The sequence below is a fragment of the Haliotis rufescens genome, unplaced genomic scaffold, assembly GCF_023055435.1.
Source record: "Haliotis rufescens isolate VD_foot unplaced genomic scaffold, xgHalRufe1.0.p SCAF_59, whole genome shotgun sequence".
Classification (NCBI taxonomy): domain Eukaryota; kingdom Metazoa; phylum Mollusca; class Gastropoda; order Lepetellida; family Haliotidae; genus Haliotis; species Haliotis rufescens.
Window position 1 is genome coordinate 1,114,137 of NW_025964323.1, and position 24,472 is coordinate 1,138,608.

Sequence of the window (24,472 nt, forward strand, 5' to 3'; positions counted from 1 at the left end):
GCCAATACTTGGTTGATTGTGTGTCTCCGGCAACCTATTCTTGTCGTGAGAGGCAACTAAATGGATCAGGTGGTCAAGTGCCATGCCTTGGTTGATTGCATTAAACAACAAACAAACAAGTATGTATGTCATTCACAGGTATAAACACAATCCTGAAGAGCTGCCGTTACAAAGCTGGAGATATTCTGTTGTACACCACGCTGACATACAAGGCTATAGCCTATACCTGCCAGGCCACAGCGGAGCTATATGAGGGTAAGCTGTAGATATTCTGTTGTATACTACGCTGACATACAGGGCTATGGCCTATACCTGCCGGGCCACAGCTGCTATATGAGGGTAAGCTGGATATATTCTGTTGTACACCACTCTGACCATACAGGGCTATAGCCTATACCTGCCAGGCCACAGCGGAGCTATATGAGGGTAAGCTGGAGATATTCTGTTATATACCACGCTGACATACAGGGCTATAGCCTATACCTGCCATGCCACAGCGGAGCTGTATTAGGGTAAGGTGGAGATATGCTGTTGTACACCACACTGACATACAGGGCTATAGCCTATACCTGCCAGGCCACAGCGGAGCTATATGAGGGTAAGCAGGAGATATTCTGTTGTACACCACTCTGACATACAAGGCTATAGCCTATACCTGCCAGGCCACAGCGGAGCTGTATTAGGGTAAGGTGGAGATATTCTGTTGTATACCACGCTCACATATAGGGCTATAGCCTATACCTGCCAGGCCTATACAAGCTAAAGGGCCCTGAACAAGGGTATATGTGTTTACCCGAATATTTTTCTCGTCAAAGGTTTACCTTATTGCTTTAAATATGAGCACTGTTATTGGTTCCAGGATGTCACACAAGATTATGTACATATTTAAGGAGTATGTGAACATATTTACCGACACAATTTGAAATCAAGCACTTAATATGTATATAAAAAAAATAGTTCTGCCTTTTCCATGTGTAAATTAATTGAAGTGTTGGTTCAAGATAATGTATACAAACCACTGTCCATTCCTGAAAAATAATGGAGCTTTTAAACAATAGAATGACGTCACAGATGTGGTCTAATTGCAACAAATGTCCATTTACATATGCATTATCTGGCTTAAAACACAGCATCAGAGTAAAATAATACTGCATAATCAGATTTAAAATACAGCGTGAAAGTTAGAATAAATCAATAAATAAAAAATGAATATATCTCTGAATGTATAACAATGCCTAGCAAAACAAGAAATACAGTTAAAATGGTTAATCATCAATTTATTGACCAAGTTTGTTTTACCTGCTTGTTCACCTGAATTGGCTTAAGGGATGCTGTGTGTTTTTCTGAGCAACACACAATACATTATTTTTTACACTCTGAATCAAAAACAATTACAATATTCTAATCTTTTCTCAAACTCTGAAACGTGCAGCGTAGATTGTGGTAGGTAGGCGAAGCATGTACTGTTGTGTTGGTCCTCTACCCCTACGACTCCACCTCGGTTAAACCGCTGATCGTCTATAACACTCATCAATTATTTGGACCCCTCAAGGTAGCATTGTAGCGAGGGATCACTGGATCCGGAGTTATTACTGCACATAATACAGAAAAATCTCTTTTTCCAAAATACTTCATCACCAAGAAGGGGTACTATATAGGGCTGGGACGAGTCCAAATTTACGACCCACCCCGCTATTACCCGACCCTACCCGGGTACCCGCTACAGGTCTAAAGAGTTTGGTACAAAATGTCCGATTGGAAATAGTTTGAGCGTACCCTGGTAAAATGTATTTAAATATATGTATAAAACGATCTGGTCATGCATACACTGAAGTTGACTGAAGTGTTATTTTTATTGAAACCTATAAAGGTCAGAAGCAATGGTGCTAAGTCAGAAAGAAATGCGAACATTAGTGACTTGTACTGTAATCATAGAGTTCTGGATATGTTTAATCATTAAACAATATATCACATGACTAACCATGGGTCCGGGTAGTCCTGTGGGTACCCGGGTCCTACTCAGTACCCACCCGACCCGAGTACCCGAGTTACCCGTCCCAGCCCTATTACTATACTCAAAATACTACCATACTCACAACTCTGTATGTACACATTTCTATATTGACAATTCGTACATTTGTGCCCATTCACAATTTGTAAGTGTACTGGACACAATACTGTGTGTCCTGTAGAACCCTGCTTGTGGTTAAGGGTTGTCAGAAATAGCTTCAAGTTTTGTTGAAAGTCATGAGAAAGAAAAAACATTTACAGGGTAGGCATTTAACTGTTACAATATTGATTGTTTAACTTTCATGACCGATATGTTTCTACTGTTATGGTCAGCATCTCATTGGAGGTGAAACTGGAACTTAATAATTGTGGGGGGTCCTTACAAAAGAGTGACATGCACAGTTCTTCTGATGGCCGGGACCCTGGATCGTTGACAGGGTTTTGCATAGCCGCGTTACAATGGGAGTCATGATGGCTTCTTGTAGCGTCATTTTCTAAATTTGGGAGTCATGATAAATTATTCACAGTTGAGCTCTTGCTATTTTGAAAATGTTATAAATATTCTGTCTGAACTTAGATGTCCTCAGTGAATTTGTTGTGTCAGTTATGACCTGTATCAAAAACCTTTGCTTGTATTTCAGAAATTGTTGTGTCAAATACACAGGAATTACACATTATGTGAAGCCCTGCATTGACACTTGAAAGTACAGGTGACCCATCCTGTCTAACAGGGTCTGTAGCCCTATATTTCTAATGCTTGGCCTTATGTTTCTAATGCTTGGCCCTATGTTTCTAATACTTGGCCTTATGTTTCTAATACTTGGCCTTATGTTTCTAATGCTTGGCCCTATGTTTCTAATACTTGGCCTTTTGTTTCTAATGCTTGGCCCTATGTTTCTAATACTTGGCCTTATGTTTCAAATGCTTGGCCTTGGTTTCTAATACTTGGCCTTATGTTTCTAATGCTTGGCCCTATGTTTCTAATACTTGGCCTTATGTTTCTAATGTTTGGCCCTATGTTTCTAATACTTGGCCTTATGTTTCTAATGCTTGGCCCTATGTTTCTAATACTTGGCCTTATGTTTCAAATGCTTGGCCTTGGTTTCTAATACTTGGCCTTATGTTTCTAATGCTTGGCCCTATGTTTCTAATACTTGGCCTTATGTTTCTAATGTTTGGCCCTATGTTTCTAATACTTGGCCTTTTGTTTCTAATGCTTGGCCCTATGTTTCTAATACTTGGCCTTATGTTTCAAATGCTTGGCCTTGGTTTCTAATACTTGGCCTTATGTTTCTAATGCTTGGCCCTATGTTTCTAATACTTGGCCTTATGTTTCTAATGATTGGCCCTATGTTTCTAATACTTGGCCTTATGTTTCTAATGCTTGGCCCTATGTTTCTAATACTTGGCTCTATGTTTCTAATGTTTGGCCCACTGTTTCTAATACTAGGCCCTATGTTTCTGATTCTTGGTCCAATGTTTCCAATACTTGGCCCTATGTTTCTGATATTTGGCTCTATGTTTCTAATACTTGGGTCTATGTTTCTAATACTTGGCCCTTTGTTTCTGATATTTGGCCCTATGTTTCTAATACTTGGCCCTATGTTTTAATATGTGGCCCAATGTTTCTAATACTTGGCCCTATGTTTCTAATACTTGGCCCAATGATTCTTATACTTGGCCCAATGTTTCTTATACTTGGCCCAGTGTTTCTAATACTTGAGCCTTATGTCTAATACTTGGGACTATATTTCTAATAATTGGTCACATTTTCTAATTCTTGGCCCTATGTTTTTAATACTTGGCACATTTCCACTTATATTCAGTCACTTGAGGCATGAGCCCATGAAGAACAAAAATAAAGTTTCTCGTCAGGACCTTATTTAGAAAGACCAGGCTATTTTCTTCAGTTTCATCTCTCATTAGGCTGAAAGCAGTAATAGTGACATAGTTTGAGCAAAGAAAGATAACGCTTTAAATATTTAGGAACTGAACAGTAATTTTATGCTAAGATTATTTCCCAGACATAATCAAATGCATTCAGTCTCGTAATAGAGCCCATCAAGGGTAAAGTCCTAACACCACGCTGGTGACACATGTAATTCATCAAGCTTACATATATGGGTGTGCAGTATTATTGGTATATGCGTATCCCAATATAATTTTTTAATGCTTGGTATATCAGGTGAATCCAAGTATTGATTTTTATCAAGTGTTTTAATGTTATACACATGCCAAATACCTTTGAAATTTTTCCGTAATTCCAAAATACAAGTGTACATTCTGGAGTTTGTCTGTGGCAGTGGTGTAACACCAAGTCATCACTGTCCCGGAGTATGCATCCATGCATATATAGAATGAGTAAACATTATGTTGTTCAACATCTTGTTTTGTTACATGTATGAACTTCAATGCATACGCTGGGTGTTTCAAAATGCTTCTGAAGTCAAAATTTAGAAATATACAATATATCGTGATTCGCATCGCAATACAGCGTTGTGCATTGAAAATATTGTATTACACTTTAAACATCCAATACCCATCCCTACTTACATATGATACTGAGTTTGTTACTTCAGGGGTCAAGTCAGCTGAGTTGGATATACAATTCCCAATAGCCAGTGAGGATGAGATTTGTGAAAAATATGAAGACTTCTTCAAATCCAACCCGGAAACCAAAATTGCTGTTCTAGGTGAGTATGGATTGTTAAGAATAATGGCGGGATCAGGTGGTCAGGCTCAAAAATGTTCAGTAGTTGAAAATATCTTTTTAGAAACATACAGCTATTTCGCAATAAAACACATGCTTTTTTTTATCAAAACATTGAACTTCATCTGAAATATGGAAGATATATTGATAATTGGTGGCCATATTGGATTATGCAAATGAGACATATTTCCCAAACTGGGATTGCTTGAGACTTCTAGTATGTTGTTTTCGGGACCTTTTAGAAATGCATTGTGGTGAAATAAATTCTGTTGCAATTTGTTCCAAGTTGAGTGCCAAAATGGCCTTGATTACCAGGACTTATTACCAGGGGCATCATTCCCTATTACTTTAACCATTAAATCTTTTGTTTTATTCACAATACTCCTTGGTAAAAAACATCCTGACAGCCCTTTGCTGCAATTGCTGAAATCCATTATGGAGATACCCCTGCTTCATGTGGTGAATCTTTATTCTACATCATTTAAAATACAGCTATGTATTTGTCAGCATGATCAGACTGATTAGAAATGACTGACTACCAAATGCCAGAATACTTGGGCTGCAATGAATACACTATGTGGCGAATATGATTCATATCTACGAATATAGGGTAACAAATACAAATATTAATTCATGAATACCATAATAAGTCAGCAGTTGATGTATTATTTGTTATATTCAGTGGACCAATGACATAAATTTTTTGACATGGTTTGTTAACTATTAAAATATTATACATTTATATACTGCACTTATCCAGGTACTTATAAGTATCTACTTAAATGCGCCAATGACCAGTGACGACAATACTAACAAATTAAATATTATAAGAGTGTGTGTTTTTTTAAGACATCTGTGCATATATATGTCCTTATGGATATTTTGAGGTACAGGGTATGTAAATGCACATGATTGCATATTCATTAAAAGTTTGGATTCTAGTGTCCACGAATAACGAATTCAATTCTATTCATTAATGGGTAGGGTCGATTCACCAAATACACGATTGAATCGTAACAGCCCTACAGAATACCTCTGTAATGTATCTGTTGATGTTGCACTGCTTGTTTGCTCATATGTTTATTTCCATATGTTTGTCCAGTTTAATTTTGTAAAAGAAAATTTAACATTGAATTCTTAGAATACAAATTTTTATGAAAATATTATTTCTAGGTGTGCCATTCAGGCTCTAGGAACTTATAAACTGTGTCATCATGATTTCAGACATGATATTGACACTGTAATACAAGGAATATTAAATATGGATTGTAATAGGTCATGAAGAATTGTCTTATGTTTGTATTGACCACGGCCTGTGATTGTATGTCAGATGCCATCACCAGTCCGTCAGCTGTAGTCATGCCGTTGAAGCGCCTCATCACTCTGTGTCACAGGTATGGAGTTTTGGCCGTTGTAGACGGCGCACATGCTCCTGGTTTGCTTCCAGTCAATCTCACCGAACTCGGTGCTGATGCTTTTACAGGTAATACTCATTTGGTATTCTTTTTGTGAAAGAAAAAGAAACAAATAAGTTTGCCCCTCCTGGATTTTTTTATATCAATCAATCAATGTTTTATTCCAACAAACCACCATAGGTGGTACAGGAACAATACAAATAAAGTTATTTGAGGTAAACAAAACTTTGAACTTTGCAAGATTCGGTCATTTACAAAGATAAATGGGAATATAATGTGATCTCATGGTATCCAAAAAGGAGCATTTAAATAAATAATGAAACTCGTTGGCTATCGCCGGTGAGCTGCATAGGTTACAATTTCTATTGATTCTGGGTATATTTTTCCAGTGGCCTGTCTCTACAGGTAAATAATGATTCGATGTCCAAACTGACATAATAGGTCGAGAGAAATAATCAAGTAGCAGGAGGTATTTTTCAAACGACGGTAGATCTTTGAACAATTTATAGTAATTACCTTTGGAACTTTTATCTATATCATCCCTCCATTGTTGTATAAAATTATCTTTAAGTACTGTTTCTACCATAGTACTGTTTCTTCAAATACATAGGTCAAGCCAAAACTGTTAAAAATATTTTTTATGTGAGATATCCATACGTTACTATTACTAATATTGAGGGTGTGATCTAATTTGAACAGTTTAAGGATGCGTGATGACAACTTGAAAGGAGAAGATATGGTTTCTAAATTATACCAAAATGAGATCATTCTTTTAGCAATTGTAATGTTCACAGGAAAACCGTTTTATTTGAATCATGAAAATAAAAGTTGGGGACAAGTGATACTTGTACAAATATCATCCCTCAACAGTCCCGACCTTGCCCCAAGTGACTGTTATCTCTTTCAAGGCCTAAGGTTAGTGCTGCAGGGACACCGTTTTGCAGACGAGGATGCTTTGAAGTCTGCCATTGAGGATTGGTTTGAGGGCCAATCAGAAACATACTGCAATGGAAGGATTACAAATCTGAATGACAATAGGACTAAATGTATTGAAAAGGAAGGTCATTGTGAAACGGTCACGGCATGACCTTCCTAGTCCGTTACTTTATATGTTTACCTATTCACATGCCAGAAAATAAACTGGAGTGACCTTGAACTTGTTTATCAACCAATCAGATTTGTGCACACTTGTCCTACCATAATTGATTAATCTTTAACAGGTAACTTCCACAAGTGGGTGTACACTCCACGAAGCTGTGCCATTCTGCATGTAAAGCGAGAACATCACAGCTGGGTTCACCCGCTTGTCACGTCTTGGAACCAGCATCTTACTCTGGACGAACAGTTCTTCCTGGTCGGCACCATAGATCACACGGCCTATGTTTCTGCCAAATATGCAGTGGAGTTCTACCAGCGGATTGGCGGCATGGTAATTTGCACTTGTCTTGTGTCAGGGACTGTGTTGTTGATTTCAATAAATAGGAGGGTGCTTAGCTATGCAGAGTGGCATCCCTTACATATGGCAGGAACCTATTATTGTGGGTTCGAATCCTAGAGTGGCACTGAATATTATGCTAGTGTAGAAGTGTATGGATTCATCTGACTGATGACACCCTTACCATCAGGTTAACTTCTTTGGTCATGTGGACACAATTATGAAGAAGTATTGTTTGATTGTTATGGCTAGTTGTCCATCTTCCATCAATCTTATCGGACATCTTTCATACTGTACATCTAACATATCATACATCCATCGTACCCTACATCTATCATACCATATATCTATCAAACCGTACAACTGTCATATCGTACATCTATCGTAAGGTACATACATTAAACCATACATGAGTCATATTTTACATCCATCACACCATACATCTATCACACCATACATCTGTCACACCATACATCTATCACACCATACATCTGTCACACCATACATCTATCACACCATACATCTGTCACACCATACATCTATCACACCATACATCTGTCACACCATACATCTGTCACACCATATATCTATCACACCATACATCTGTCACACCATACATCTATCACACCATACCTCTGTCACACCATACATCTGTCATACCATACATCTATCACACCATACATCTATCACACCATACATCTGTCACGCCATACATCTGTCACACCATACATCTATCACACCATACATCTGTCACACCATACATCTGTCATACCATACATCTATAGTACCGTACATCGATCATACCATACATCTATCATACCATATATCTGTAATATTGTACATCCATCAAACCCTTCATATATCATATCGTAGATGTATATTATCATACATTTGTCATATCATACAATAATCATACGTCCATCATGTCATACATTTGTCATACCATACATTTGTCATACCATACATCTATCATACCATACATCTATCATACCATACATCTATCATACCATACATCCGTCACACCATACATCTATCACACCATACATCCATCACACCATACATCTATCACACCTTACATCTATCATACCTTACATCTATCACACAATACATCTATCACACCATACATCTGTCATACCATACATCTATCACACCATACATCTATCTTATCATAAATCTATCATACCATACATCTATCACACCATACATCTATCACACCATACATCTGCCACACCTTACATCTGTCACACCATACATCTATCACACCATACATCTATCACACCATACATCTGCCACACCATACATCTGTCATACCATACATCTGTCACACCATACATCTATCACACCATACATCTGTCACACCATACATCTATTACACCATACATCTGTCACACCATACATCTATCACACCATACATCTGTCACACCATACATCTGTCACACCATACATCTATCACACCATACATCTGTCACACCATACATCTATCACACCATACATCTGTCACACCATACATCTATCACACCGTACATCTGTCACACCATACATCTGTCACACCATACATCTGTCACACCATACATCTATCACACCATACATCTGTCACACCATACATCTATCACGCCATACCTCTGTCACACCATACATCTGTCACACCATACATCTATCACACCATACATCTGTCACACCATACATCTATCATTCCATGTCTGTAATATTGTACATCCATCAAACCCTTCATGTATCATATCGTAGATCTATATTATCATACATCTGTCATATCATACACTAATCATACGATACAGCTATCATGTCATACATTTGTCATACCATACATCTGTCATGTCATACATCTATCATATCATATACATCTATCATACCATACATCTATCATATCATACACCTATCATATCATACACCTATCATATCATACATCTATCATACCATACATCCATCATACCATACATCTATCATACCATACATCTTTCATGTCATACATCTATCATGTTATACATCTGTAATACCATACATCAATCATATCATACACCTATCATACCACACATCTATCATACCATTCATCTATCATATCATACATCTGTCATACCATACATCTATCATACCATACATCTATCATGTCATACATCTATCATGTCATACTTCTATCATATCATACATTTGTAATACCATACATCTGTCATACAATACATCTTTCATATCATACACCTATCATACCATACATCTATCATATCATACATCTGTAATACCATACATCTGTCATACAATACATCTTTCATATCATACATCTATCGTACCATTCATGCATCTGCCCAATCGTCTGTCATAAAGTCCAGCTATCACATATAATCGTGGTCATCATGTACATACATGTATTAGCATGCATGCAAACGTCATTGTCAAAAGTCTGCTTCAACACTCCTGACATGGAACTGTTTCAGGATAAGATCATCGGCTACACATCCAAGCTCGCTTCGGAGGCACATGAGTACATTCTCAAGAAGCTCAAAGCAGAGCCATTGCAGATACCTCAGAGTATGGAGTCTCCCACCATGAGGGTGATCCAACTGCCAGACTTGTCTCAGTACCCCTGCACTCGGGTAGGTCACCCAGTACCTTAGTGTTCGAAATAAGCACCTACCCGTAGGCCAGTGGCAGGCAGATCTTGTGTCAGGCCCATAGCTTCAAACTTGGGTAATTTTAGCCTACAGTATATTTACTTAGGAAGGATAAGATATATGGATGAACAACTTCTTTATTATACCCCCAAAGTAATTTAGCAATGACAAAATCTCATTAAAATTAGATCCTAGTTCTCGCAATCGGGTCATGTCAGAACGACCTTTCACGCAACCAATCAAACTGTCGCTTACCAGATCATGAAAGTGACAGCCAGAATGTGTTTTCTTATCATGCAACTAGGGCTGGGATGGGTAACTCTGGTACTCTGGTCGGGTGTGATATATTGTTTAATGACAAAAACATTGCACACATTCCTTTGACTTGTATATGTTTGAGTGAAGGTGAAGCTTCAGTGTAAGCATGATCTGATCGTTTGATACATGTATCTAAATACTTTTTGCCAGGGCTGCGGTAAAACAATTCCGAATCAGACATCTTGTTCCCAACGCTTGAGATTTTCAGTGGGTACCAGGGTTGGGTTGGGTAATAGGGGTTCGGGTACCCGGGTAGTAAATTTGGACTCGTCCTAGCCCTTCATGCAACCTCAAAAACGTTAACACGGGGTATTCCACACAACAATAAAATCGCAACCATATGCTAGACATTCTGGATTTTTCCATGTTCAGTTTTCAAAATTTTAATCGAGATCTGTGTCAATATATATTTAAAGCGTAGTCTGAAATGGAAGTCGCCAAGTTAAAATGAGTGCCATAAAGCTCGAGAAAGCTGCTTTCTAATTGACTGATATTGACTTCTTGTTAGTCGTTTCAGTGGTTGGTCAAAGTTGGTGAAAGGTCATTCTGATATGACCTGTAATGGGATGTCCTCAGATCTTTGTTTAGCGGCAGCGAGAACTTAAATCTGATTTTAATGAAATTGGCATTGCCAAGAGTTTAATACAACTCATTCTATTTATTTAAGAAATAAACGACAAGTGGTTTATCGTACAACAAAACACTGCAGGGAGAATAAACCATGAGAGGGTGCATATGAGATATCAATATTATGTACAGCCTCTTTCAGGTTGTTACTAAAATGTATGAGCTTTAAAACTATTTACCTGTATTTAAATAACGATTACTCTCCGAATAGAATCCAACCTCAGCAGTGTTGGAAAAGTCCATTTTACAGAGGGGTTATTAGTTGGATTCACGGATATTCTCACACTTTTCACGTTGATTAGCTGTACCTATTCTCCCAATACCGATTGTCATATCTCTCCCATTTTTGGATGCGATCATTCGGCCGTTGTGTTAATCTACATTGCCCAGGTACATCAATGGGGAACAATTCACTTGACACGTCTCAAAAATAACGTCATTCAATTTATTACATCATCAAGTTGCAAGCCCATGTTTGAATCTCCAGAAATTACGTCAGGATACAACTATGTTTTAACGTGAAATAAACCACACTTCTTTCTTCATTGTTCTTTGTGATTTACTGGGATGCTATCTTGTATGACATGGGAGCCACTGAGACTAAATCAATATCCCATTGTACACATCTAACTGTGGTTTTAGTTTATTGATAAAACACATCCCATTTTAATCTGGAAAACCATTGATGTGGCCAGTCTCTGTCAAAGGTATTTACAAAATTGAACTTGTTGTTCTCATGGGTACATATAAAAAAGAAAAAATGTACAAAAAAATCAAGTGAAAACTCAAAATATAAACTATGTTGCCCATAGGCCTGTCCATTGGCGAAGAGTGGTCTGTGGGCCTGCATAGAAATACATAAAGGTTTGTCTACAAGCATCATGCGCATGATTCAACTCATTTTAACTTAATTCAACTAATTTGTGGCCTTATTAAAATATTTCACCCAAGGGCGAGAATATTTTCCTTTGCTCAAAACTCATGTTTTTCTCTTTTGCAAATACATAAAGGTTTGTCGACAAGCATCAGGACACATGATTCAACTCATTTTAACCTAAACCAATTGATTTATGGCGGTATTAAAATATTTTACGCATGTTTTGGTCAGTCACTTTATAGCATTAACTTATTGTGTGCAAAGTATTTTGTATCATGTGAAATATGCTTTATATTATATCATTACTATTTAAAATGGGCCTTTGGTTGGATGTTACTTTTATAAAAGTTTTACAAGTTTTACCTTTTGTACATATTGTAACGATCTTTAATGAACCCGGCCTCATCTCTCAAAAATATTTATAGTTTATCATACGAATTCATGCGTCTGTACTCCAATTCAATTCATCCACAACACTAAAGTTTAGTTGGTTTCTTTCTCTTTTCCGATTTTATGTCGCGTTGTTTCACTTCTATTTGTTACATTGTTCATGATGACTTGCAAAGATGAGGCCACAGAGCAGAAGAACCCGGCCTGCTGCATCTTTGGTCTTGTGTATTGAAGTAAAATATAAATGCCTACGCTTTTAAGAGAATTTTGCATTCCATATATGTTCCATTAATCACACTGGGAAATTAAGTGACACTAGGTGTGTGATATACAGGTACACGTGCGCATATTTTAAAGAAAAAAACCTGATTCGTCTTTCATTGCATAACGTCTGACTGAATATCTAGCATTCTAATGAAATCTCGAAATAATTATTTTCTTACATGCAGTGTCGAAATTACCAATGGGATTTGTTTGAAGCAGATTGAGGAAAACTTGAGTGAATATTGTGACATAAAAAAACTTTTAAATGCATTGCCATTTTTTCTATGAAAAAATGCAAACAGTCGAGAAAAAATCAACAGCCTTCTTATGATAATTTCCATATTCTCATTAGTATGTTCTATCTAATAACAGTGTCAGCCTTATTTACAGGTGAATCTACAATACCTGCTCTCGGTCAATTACAATCTGCCACACTACGCGTGAATAAACAGTTATATGCATGTGTTGCTGTGGGCAAATACCTAGCCTGTATATATATTTCTGTAGATACATGTATTACATATTTTTGTTTATTGTGGATATATTAAGCACAAAGACACAAAAGGTTTATGAAAGATGAATTGGTGCCTTGATGTATTCAACAAGAACGAATCTTGTATTTTCTCTGCAATCCTGATATGCATAATCGTTTAATGGGCCATTAAAAAAAGTATGTTTGGAAGCGATATCAAAGGCGCCACCCAATAGATACAATGTCGTCCGTTTTGTGTGAACTACCACCCCATCCTGCCAGTAAGAGTTATGTAATCAGTACACAAATAACTTTGATGTGGTGTCAGTGTGGAAGGGGTTTGAATTACTTCCGCCACTGGCCAATCAACAAGGCCAATGCCGTTCAAATAACCTAGTGACGCACGTAACAATGGCTGTCAATCTGTCTGCTACAGCTACCATATCATCATTCCTGTCACAACTGGTGTTTAACTGGTTTTTCAAAATATCAATTGTCAAAACATTGTTAACAGACTGATGTATGTCATATACAGTCCTCTTATTTGAAAAAAAACAAACAACAGTTAGTACGTCAACTGGAAAATGAAATGGATGTTACATTTCTTATATCAGCTAAAGGCCGTTTGTGAAAATATGAACAAGACATAAGATTTAAAGACTAATAAAATCAATTTTAAGACCGCATAGACAATAAAACTGAGTCAAATATGTCTTGGTATCATCTCTTGTGTATTAGATGATGGTAATGATCTGAAATGTTATAATGTTAGATTAGGAAGGAGAAACATTAAAGTGTTTTATAATACTTGGGAACATGAGCAATAAGATGTAGCAACATAAACATGCATAAAATGGTATAGGGAAAATGGTGAATACAAATTGAAATAGATTTAAAAAAAATATTACTGTACTAAACAACTTGCCTCAGCACAAGCGGTTCCCAAAATTGTTTGACCGTATTTTGTGTGTTGTAGACTGATGAATAGCAAGTAATTGTCATGCTATATGCATGCTTCCATATTCAAATACAGATATACAAGTGGGATGAAGCTGAATACTGAGATGCCAAGCATTAAAATATATATAACCTGCATTTACACATGAAAGTAATATAATTCTTGTTTGTATGCCATCTCCTCTGAAAAATGTATCACTAAAGTATTTACATTGTAACAAATATAGTAATGAATAAAACTTGGTAATTTGGTGTGTCTCCGATAGATATGATTTTTTTTTTTTCATGGCTTTGATTAATAGGGATTATGTACATGTCGTCACTTTCTCTAATGAATCTGCGAATTAGAAATTTCAAATGTCATTTTAGCACTATTGCTAAAATAAGGCAATTTCTTTCAACGGATATAAATACTGTAAATCTTGAAATTAACGCGAGCGTGAATTTAATGCGAAAAATGCGAGTGGTCTTTGCTCGCATTATTAAACATCGCATTTATATCAACAATAAGACATTTTGGATAGCATAAATACCAACTTAGACATACGCTGAAAACAAACAACTATATGTATTCCACATCAATGTTTATTGAGCAGCACTTGTAACAAGTACATAAACAATGTCATTCAAACACTAATTACATCCTGTGAATTGATACTGCTGGGGTGAAGACAAGCGTTCTACTTACTCATGTCATCACTTATCACACCTGCAAGTCCAGACAGATGCCACCCAACACGGTGTCTTTGCTCTTTGCGACTGCATTAAAGGCCGACACGAGCCAGCGCGCACGTATTACTTTAGCTGAAGTACTCTACTCAGCGCTTATAAGCGGTGCTATTTGGTGTGTGATTGGATTAATATAAGGTTGGATTAAGGTGAGGATTCTCCTGTAAACCTGAGGATTCTCCTGTAAACCTGACAAAGGACGTTTTGTTTAGATATAAATCCCCTGATGCTTGAGAGGAAGGGGTGTTGCATTCATATTGAGTCGCATTCTTTGGCTAGGGGCCAGCAGTCGCTTTCTTTTGGAGATGCATTAATTTCACGATTTACAGTAGTTGATTCTTCCAGTCACGGAGTCATTTTTACTTAATCGAATGATTTCCGCGAAACATTCCGGCAGAGAGGTATTTTTTGTATTTTATTAAATACATGTATTGTTAATTGAAGATGATACTTACATCACTGTTTCTCAGAATGCAGAGCTGATATCATTCATACATGTAATAGTACACAGAGAATTGTTACATATGATTGTTGCATATTCCTTTTTGAACAAAAAGCCAACATGTACACTGTAATCGGTGTCCACTGTTATAAGGGTAAAAGCCATGGTAAATGGAGAGACAATAATAAGGTGATTCATTATAGTCTGTTTCGGAATATGCGATTTAAGTGTATTGATTTATACATGTACACATTACACATGTACAGATGAAATACTCGATAACATACAGTGCAAAAACAAATTAAGATATGTTTTCTATTAAAAATAATTATATGAATATGGTTATGGATTTAATTAACATTTTTAATGATTACACACATCTTCAAATATCTCCCATCAAGTCAGCTCTATTTTTCATGCACAATTTAATTTATGACATTTTGAATGAATTGAATTAAAAAATCATATTTAACAAACCTACATATAACCAAATACAAACATTTATACACCCGTTCTACATTTCGTTCCAACTGAGCTCGGCATCAACTCGCTCGTGAAGGTCGAAGGTCGTATACGACTTTTAAGTGAATACATTTACAGTGTACATGTATATGTATAACTTTTAACTGTATCATATATATTCATGATAAGCAATTATTTCATTCCTTATTCAAATGAGCACATTCTGAGGCAAAATCTGCAAATTGACTGTCAAAATATTTCTTTGTACAATGCAAACGATACAAACATAGCGGCTGATAAAAGAGACAATTGAATAATCCATATATAATTTTTATTTGTTCTCGTTCAATCTATTGTACATTTTGAAGTCATTGTAAAGTTTCAAGGAGTTCCGTAATGGTGTGGTATTATGTATGAATTTAGAGTATGAATAGTGAAAAACGGTCACCATATGGGATGTACATCTATAGCTTGTCTTCCAACACTATGCTTGTGCCGAGGCCCGTGGTCATAAAACTAATTGGTCCCTTAAAAGGAGCAATTAGTTTAGCAGATATTCCGTTGTTCTTGCTATGGTTCACTCCCAATTATCAGACATCCCATTTGTCAAAAAACCCAATCATCAGACAGACCAGTCAAGTGTGACCAGTGTACCTGCCTGGTCTTAACTACTAATTACTGAGCTGCAGAGAAATCGTTCAATAATTTTGTGCTAAAATCTATTTCAATTTGTTTTCACCATTTTCCCATTACCCTCTTATGCATGTTTATGTTACTAAATGTTATTGCTCATGTTCCCAAGTATTTCAAAAAATTTATTGTTTCTCCTTCCTAATCTAACGTTATAACATTTCAGATCAATACCATCATCTAATACACAAGAGATGATACTAAGACATATTTGATTTGGTTTTATTGTCTATGTGGTCTTAAAATTGATTTTATTAGTCTTTAAATCTTATGTCTTATGTGGCAGATTGTAACTGAACGAGAGCATTTACTGGTATTGTAGACTCACCTGTAAATAAGGCCGACACTGTAATTATATACAATGTACCTGTGAGTATATGGGAATTATCATAAGGTTGTTGTTCTTTTCTGAACTGTTCCCATTTTTCATACTTAAATTGGCAATGCATTTAAAAGTTGCTTTCCTGTCACAATATTCACTAAATATTTTGTCAATCAGCTTCAGACATAATTCCCAATGGTCAGTTCGACACCACATAAAAGAAAATAATTATTTCAAGATTTCGTTAGAATGCTAGATATTCAGCTAGACGTTATGCAATGAAAGACGTATCAGGTTTTATTCATTTAATTTACTTTGTTTTAATTAAGTTTAAATGTCACAACACTAAAAACTGATGTCAAATTAAATTGCAGTGTTGTTTCCTGATTGAATCTGGTGGCGACATCACCAATTACTTGACTCTACTTTTGAATGAAGTTTGAATGCGACGGGAATGTCTTGTAGCAGAATGACTCCTCTCCTATCTCAGTACTGAGGAAGAAATATTTATACTTAAAACATTCTTCTGATGTAATTATGGCCTCGATTTTGAATGTAGATCTGAGATGGACTCATGAGAGGCATACTGATTTGGGTTTCGTGAGCAAGAGAAATTCTCTGTTGAATTGGTGACAAAGCTGGTGACATTAGGGCTGGGATGGGTTCCTCAGGTACCCGGGTCGGGTGGGTACTGAGTAGGACCCGGGTACCCACAGGACTACCCGGACCCGTGGTTAGTCACGTGATGTATTTGTAGCCGGGTGGTGGTGCTAACCTCTGAATGAGTTATAGCCACATAAGTACCACCCACTTATAACCCCCCTTAGATTCATTCTATACATATATACATACATGTTCATCTATTATCACCATCACTTCATTCTGTGTTCATTATATGTTCATTATATGTTGTCCTTGTCTGCAGTTGAATGTCAGCCAACTAACACCAACCTGATACCCTTCTGCAGCCTCTGTAATTTCTCCAGCTTCACCTGGACTTCCCCCTATCTATTTTTAGATGTGTCCACCACTTTATGTGACTGAAGCATCTTGACTTCCTTTTAATACCTGTCAGATGCTACCTTTCTTTTGATTGGCCCTTTGGTCCACTTCTTTAACTTCCTTTCTCACCTGCCCTCCTCATGCATTCTGCATGAACTCTTTATGGAGGGAGGACTCTTGTTTACAGGTGAGAAACATTTCAATATTCTTATCTCTTTCCATCCTGCTTTGGAAACAATTATATTCATAGAAAGGGTATCACAGCTTTTCATTAAAGTAAAATATATTTAATTGCATTATTATTTAATTTGTTATATCTAAATATTTGCCAGCTCACACATTTTGTGTTACAATAATTGAGCACATGGTCTTCAACCATGTGCTCCCCAACATATCCCTATAAATTAATCTGTTTCCTTTTGGCTTAAATTAGATTATAACATATTCTGCATGAACTCTTTATGGAGGGAGGACTCTTGTTTACAGCTTCCCTCCCACCATCTACTCCAAAAGAATAAATATCATCATCATCTTCAAGAACTGCCTCCTGTTTTCACTAGCAGCCCAGTGGCTGGACACATCACACCACGCCCGGCTACATATTGTTTAATGACAAAAAGTATCTAGAACTCTATGGTTACACTACAAGTCACAAATGTTCGCATTTCTTTCTGGCTATGCAGCCATTCCTTCTGACTTTTCATATCTTTGAATAAAGATATAACTTGAGTCAACTTCAGTGTATACATGACCAGATTGTTTAATACATGTATCTAAATATGTTTTGCCAGTGCTATGGTAAAAAAATGCCCAATCGGACATTTTGTACCTATCTCTTGAGACCTACAGTGGGTACCGGGGTAGGGTCGGGTAATAGGGGGATGGGTACCCGGGTAGTAAATTCGGACTTGTCCCAGCCCTAGGTGACATCACTTAAAAAAACAATGCTTGGGTTGTCAGTTGGGTCCAGGATACTTATCTTAAAAGAATGGAGATTTAATACACTTAATAATCAGGTGTTGAGGTGTAGCAGGGTGTGGTGTCATCGCACAGACGACACCTGTTCCTTGTCAGTTTGCTGATGGTATTCAGCAGTTCATTCTTGCTGTAAAGGGCGACTAGGCTTCTCTATGAGGGGACTAATGATTTCGCTGATGCATGTCATCATTTCCCAATTGCATGGTTGATGCTCATGATGTCAATCACTGGATTGTCTGGTCCAGATTTGATTATTTATAGACTGCAGTCATATAGCTGGAATATTGCTGAGTGCGGCATTAAACAACAAACAAACAAACTGTTTGTCTGATTGTGGTTTAACTCTTTCTGGACAAGGCGTCCAACCTTGGATCAGAAGGTTTGAATAACAGGACTTGACAATTTAATGGCATGAATGGTGCGATATTGATATCTTTGAAATTACAGGAAGGATCGATCGCCTTCCACACGGACATACGCTACAAGTACAACATCCAGTGTGCCATCGAGGTGATTCAGGGTCACCTTCATCTTCGCATCAGTACCCAGGTGTACAACACGCTGGAGGAGTACAAGCGCCTGGCTGATTGTCTCCTAGAAGTCATCCAAGCTGACAAGAAAAATTAAGTTTCATCAGAGCATCTTGAGGATGAAAAATGAAAGCCCCTGGTTCTAAGTTAGTGGTTTGGGTAAAATGGTTTCAAAGGGTTTTGCACCTGGTTGTTTAATGGATGAGGTATGATCAATTAGTCAAACAATCAATCAATCAATCTTTATTCAAATTACTGAGAAGTGCACACAGATTGACAAGGGATGTTAAGGTCCTTTTTTCGTCAAGCAAAACTGCTAAATTGTTAATATGATAAACAAGTTATGTTTATGTGAAAGTTACGATAAAGCATTCATACAATTGAAAAGGTTTTTTGTCTGTTGTACTTACATGTTTTGTACTTACAGGAACACAAAACACGGAAGCGATTCTGAAATGTCACAAAAAGGCTGACTTGATGTGTTTTCAAAAGAGAGGTTTTTTTGCACGTAATACACAAAATAGCATTTCTCACAAAACTTGTAGCAGGTGCATATTAGACATAAATGTGCATTTTCAAAAATACAATATAGTAAATATACGCAGGTAATTTTACGGATGAAGTTAGGGATGAAGTTTGGGATGAAGTGAGGGATGAAGTTTGGGATGAAGTTTGGGATGAAGTGAGGGATGTCGTTTGGGATGAAGATCGGGATGAAGTTAGGGATTAAGTTTGGGATGACGTTTGGGTTGAAGTTTGGGATGACATTGGGGATGAAGTTATGGATGACATTTGGGATGAAATTTGGGGATGAGGTTAGGGATGAAATTTGGGATGAAGTTTGGGGATGACGTAAGGGATGAAGTTAGGGATGACGTTGGGGATGAAGTTTTGGATGAAGTTAGGGATGACGTTGGGGATGAAGTTAGGGATGAAGTTGGGGATGAAGTCGGCGATGACGTTGGGGATGACGTTAGGGACGAAGTCAGGGATGTCGTTGGGGATGAAGTTTTGGGATGAAATTTGGGATGACGTTGGGGATGAAGTTAGGGATTAAGTTTGGGATGAAGTTCGGGATTAAGTTTGGGATGAAGTTTGGGGATGACGTTGGGGATGAAGTTCGGGATTAAGTTTGGGATGAAGTTTGGGGATGACGTTGGGGATGAAGTTAGGGATGAAGTTTTGGGATGAAGTTTGGGATGACGTTAGGGATGAAGTTAGGGATGAAGTTTGGGGATGAAGTTTAGGATGACGTTGGGGATGAAGTTTTGGGATGAAGTTTGGGATGACGTTGGGGATGACGTTAGGGATGAAGTTAGGGATGACGTTGGGGATGAAGTTTGGGATGACGTTAGGGATGACGTTAGGGATGACGTTAGGGATGAAGTTTGGGATGAAGTCGGGGATGACGTTGGGGATGAAGTTAGGGATGAAGTTAGGGATGAAGTTAGGGATGACATTAGGGATGATGTTTGGGATGAAGTTTGGGGATGAAGTTAGGGACAGTACAGACATCATGATAACTCTCTTAGTCCTAGTTTCTCCCTTCAAGGTAAATAAATCTTTCTTTTCACTCGATCACTTTGGTGAAACTTCAGGACTTGATCATGATATAAGTATTCAGAACAAGTGATACAACATTGGCATAACATGAAAATAAATTTGACGAAATTAGTCTTTTTAATCAATTGACCTTTTGGGCTGAAAGCAGAAATAATATATTGATCCATGTTTATATGAGTCAAAACTGGCATCATACGAGAATGAAGCTTTATTGCTTTAAGTAACTGTAACTCATACTTACTTGAGGAAGCTAATCCCAAAACTCATGATGTCAATCACAGGATTTTCTGGTCCAGACCTGATTATTTACATACCGGTACTGCTGTCATATGTACATAGCTGTAATATTGAGGAGTGTGGCTTTTAACAACAAACAAATTTTGACACTCGTGTATAAGAATTTTGCGTTAATTTCATGCCCATATATATTTCATGATTTACAGTACTTCACAAGCAAAATGTTATTAGGAGTTTGCAGTATCAATTGTCCCAGATTATGAAATTGTGTTACGGCATGAAGAGATTTTAATGCCATAAAAAGTTGTGTTTCTTTCTTTGTTGTTTTTCTTTCTTTTTTAGGGGCAGGTATTTCATAATGTCATGGATATAGAGAAGCAGACTGTATATTACCGTACATTACTATGAGTGGCCTTACTTCATAATGTCGACAGGAGTGGATTTGTATCAAGGAATGGCAGGGATGTATTCTCAGGAGGGCTGGGATGGGTAGCTCGGGTACTTGGGTCGGATGGGTCCTGATTAGGACCCGGGTAGTCCTGTCAGTACCCGGACCCGTGGTTAGTCACATGATATATTGTTTAATGACAATAATAATAAAAATTCCATGGTTACACAAGTACTTGTTGCTAACGTTCGCATTTCTTTCTGACTTTGCGAACATTCCTGAATTTATATGTTTGAGTAAATGAATTTATATGTTTGAATAAATACAAAGCTTTGACAGTCAACTTCAGTGTATGCACGATCAGATCATTTTATGCTATATCTAAATACTTTCTGCCAGGGCTCTGGTAAAACAATTCCCATCTGAACATTTTGTACCCAACTTGAGACCTACTCATCCCAGCCCCAATTCTAAGGCAACGATTATACCTCTTAATGTTGTTTGACAAATGCATTTATTCACCAGTACTCGGAGTATATGCAATTTTCAAGTCATAACTTTTTATTCATACTGAAAATGTTTGCCATGTTTATACCTTGGACGGCAGGGATGTATCTATGTTAAATGTTTACCTATTAATCATTGTTCTTCTTAATCATCATATGTTTACTGGTAGTATGGAAAATTTCTTGTTCCCATGTTAATATTTTAAATGGCATGAATATAATTAAGTTCATTCAATTTTGTTGTTTAGTTGTTGAATTTTTTAAACCCAAGTCATTTTCCTTATTGTATATAGTGCATACCATGAATTCGTACGAATAGATTTATTGTTTAGCTTTATGAAGAGTCAACCGTAAGTTATGCAAAAGTGTGAAAACAATAAAACTATGGTTTCATTGAACATGTGCTTCTTATCCCCCCCTTTTTGAAAAACGGGGGATAAAGCGATCTGTATGTCCATCCAACCATCTGCCCTCCATCTATTTTTCATTTTCCATTTCTGGAGCAGAACTATACCTCAATTGGATAATGTGAATTTGTTTTATTTATCTTAATCTAGGCATATTGCAAAGAAAATTCATAAACTAGAATTTATCTTATCTGTATGAGTATGTATTTTTGCCTTTATGAAATAATGAAGAGGCTTTCTTTCTCTTATGATGATGATGAGGCAGAGGAGGAGGAGGAGGAGGATATACTGAATTCTGTTCTATAGTGCCAGATTCCTTTATTTTTTTGCCTTTATGAAATAATGAAGAGGCTTTCTTTTTCTTATGATGATGATGAGGCGGAGGAGGAGGAGGATATACTGAATTCTGTTCTATAGTGCCAGATTCCTTTATTTTTTTGCCTTATTGAAATAATGGAGAGGCTTTCCTTTCCTTATAATAATGTGCTACAACATTATTACTACCCTGGTGAATGAATGAGGGTGCTCTTAAACGTCATTCTCAGCTCCCTATTAAAGTACCGGGCTAGTGCAAATTTTAAACCCCTGCACTTAAAGCAATGTCTTCACATGTAAGCAGGAGAGCAGATAATCAAGCAATATCAGTTAATTACCGGTATGTGAAAATGTGTATCAGTGACAGCCTTGCCAAGTTGCAGACATAGTTGAGAAAATCTACACAATACAGTAAACTACGGTTATAACGAACACGCTTATAACGAACTGATCAATATAACGAACTTACTTGTGAGCCCCGGCCATGTGTTGCATATATGCTGTATGTATGCTTATAACAAACTACGGTTATTACAAACTAAAATGGGTGGTCCCTTTGAGTTCGGTATAACCGTAGTTTACTGTACTTAATTACAAGTTAGTTTGTACAGTTTTGACTGATAGATGTGACTAATAAAGGGCTTCTTACATTATTGTGTCCAATTCTTTACATTGTCGGTATTATTGTGAGTGAGTGAGTGAATGATGTTCAGAACTGCAGCCAGTAAGAATCTGGTAATATTCCTGTGTCCTGTATATAGTCTATGCATAGTCCAATCAAACTCGCGTAATGAAATCGAAATCCGGTTCGTAAACTGTCGTGCAGATTTCAGTCGATTGCAGGATTTGCAAAGCATGTGTACCGTCAACTGGGTCTCAGCAGATATTTACCAAATCTTTTCATGTTTTTAATCAGCGTGCTCATGTTATTCGATGCCCTTTGTGATGTAAGACCCGTTTTATCACAATATAGATCTTGATTATTGATCAGATCGTCTTGACTGGGCACGGGAAGATGATCTAGACCTAGAGAATACCTGGTAGGGCCAAGGGAATGCCAGGTTGGTCGTACCAGAGAATACCTTGTGGTACCTAAAGAATACTTGGGTGCACCTAAATAATACCTGGTCGTACCTATAGAATACCTGGCACTACTCAGGGAATACCTGGTTGTGCCTAGAGAATACTTTGTTGTACCTAGAGAATACCTGGTTGTACCTTGAGCATACCTGGTTGTACCTAGAGAATATCTATTTGTACCTGGAGAGCACCTGGTTGTACCTAGAGAATACCGGGTTATACCCAAAGAATACCTGGTTGTACCTAGAGCTTACCTGGTTGTACCTAGAGAACACCTGTTGGTACCTAGAGAATACCTGGTTGTACCAAGAGAATACCTGGTTGTACCTTGAGCATACCTGGTTGTACCTAGAGAATATCTATTTGTACCTAGAGAACACCTGGTTGTACCTAGAGAATACCGGGTTATACCCAAAGAATACCTGGTTGTACCTAGAGCTTACCTGGTTGTACCTAGAGAACACCTGTTGGTACCTAGAGAATACCTGGTTGTACCAAGAGAATACCTGGTTGTACCAAGAGAATACCTGGTTGTACCTTGAGCATACCTGGTTGTACCTAGAGAATATCTATTTGTACCTAGAGAATACCTGGTTGTACCTAGAGCTTACCTTGTTGTACCTAGAGCTTTCCTGGTTGTACCTAGAGAATACCTGGTTGTACCTAGAGAATACTTGGTCGTACTTAGGGAATACTTGGTTGTACCTAGAGAATACTTGGTC

At 37.3% G+C, this 24,472-nt stretch overlaps 2 protein-coding genes across 2 annotated transcripts in view; one reads left to right on the forward strand and one right to left on the reverse strand.

Moving 5' to 3' along the window:
- Positions 1–23,323, forward strand: part of LOC124142778 (hercynylcysteine sulfoxide lyase-like) — a 34,571-nt gene extending 11,248 nt beyond the window's left edge. Inside the window, exons 4-9 of the mRNA XM_046511434.2 lie at positions 139–255; positions 4,590–4,703; positions 6,051–6,203; positions 7,356–7,564; positions 10,018–10,176; positions 19,172–23,323. Of these exons, the coding sequence (XP_046367390.2) occupies positions 139–255; positions 4,590–4,703; positions 6,051–6,203; positions 7,356–7,564; positions 10,018–10,176; positions 19,172–19,351 (932 nt within the window). The 3' untranslated portion in view covers positions 19,352–23,323. The remainder of the gene's footprint in view (positions 1–138; positions 256–4,589; positions 4,704–6,050; positions 6,204–7,355; positions 7,565–10,017; positions 10,177–19,171) is intronic.
- LOC125374565 (circumsporozoite protein-like) lies at positions 20,332–20,769 on the reverse strand. Its single transcript, XM_048385437.1, has one exon. It carries the CDS (start codon positions 20,767–20,769, stop codon positions 20,332–20,334), a length of 438 nt encoding a protein of 145 aa, XP_048241394.1.
- Positions 23,324–24,472: the final 1,149 nt, after the last annotated feature.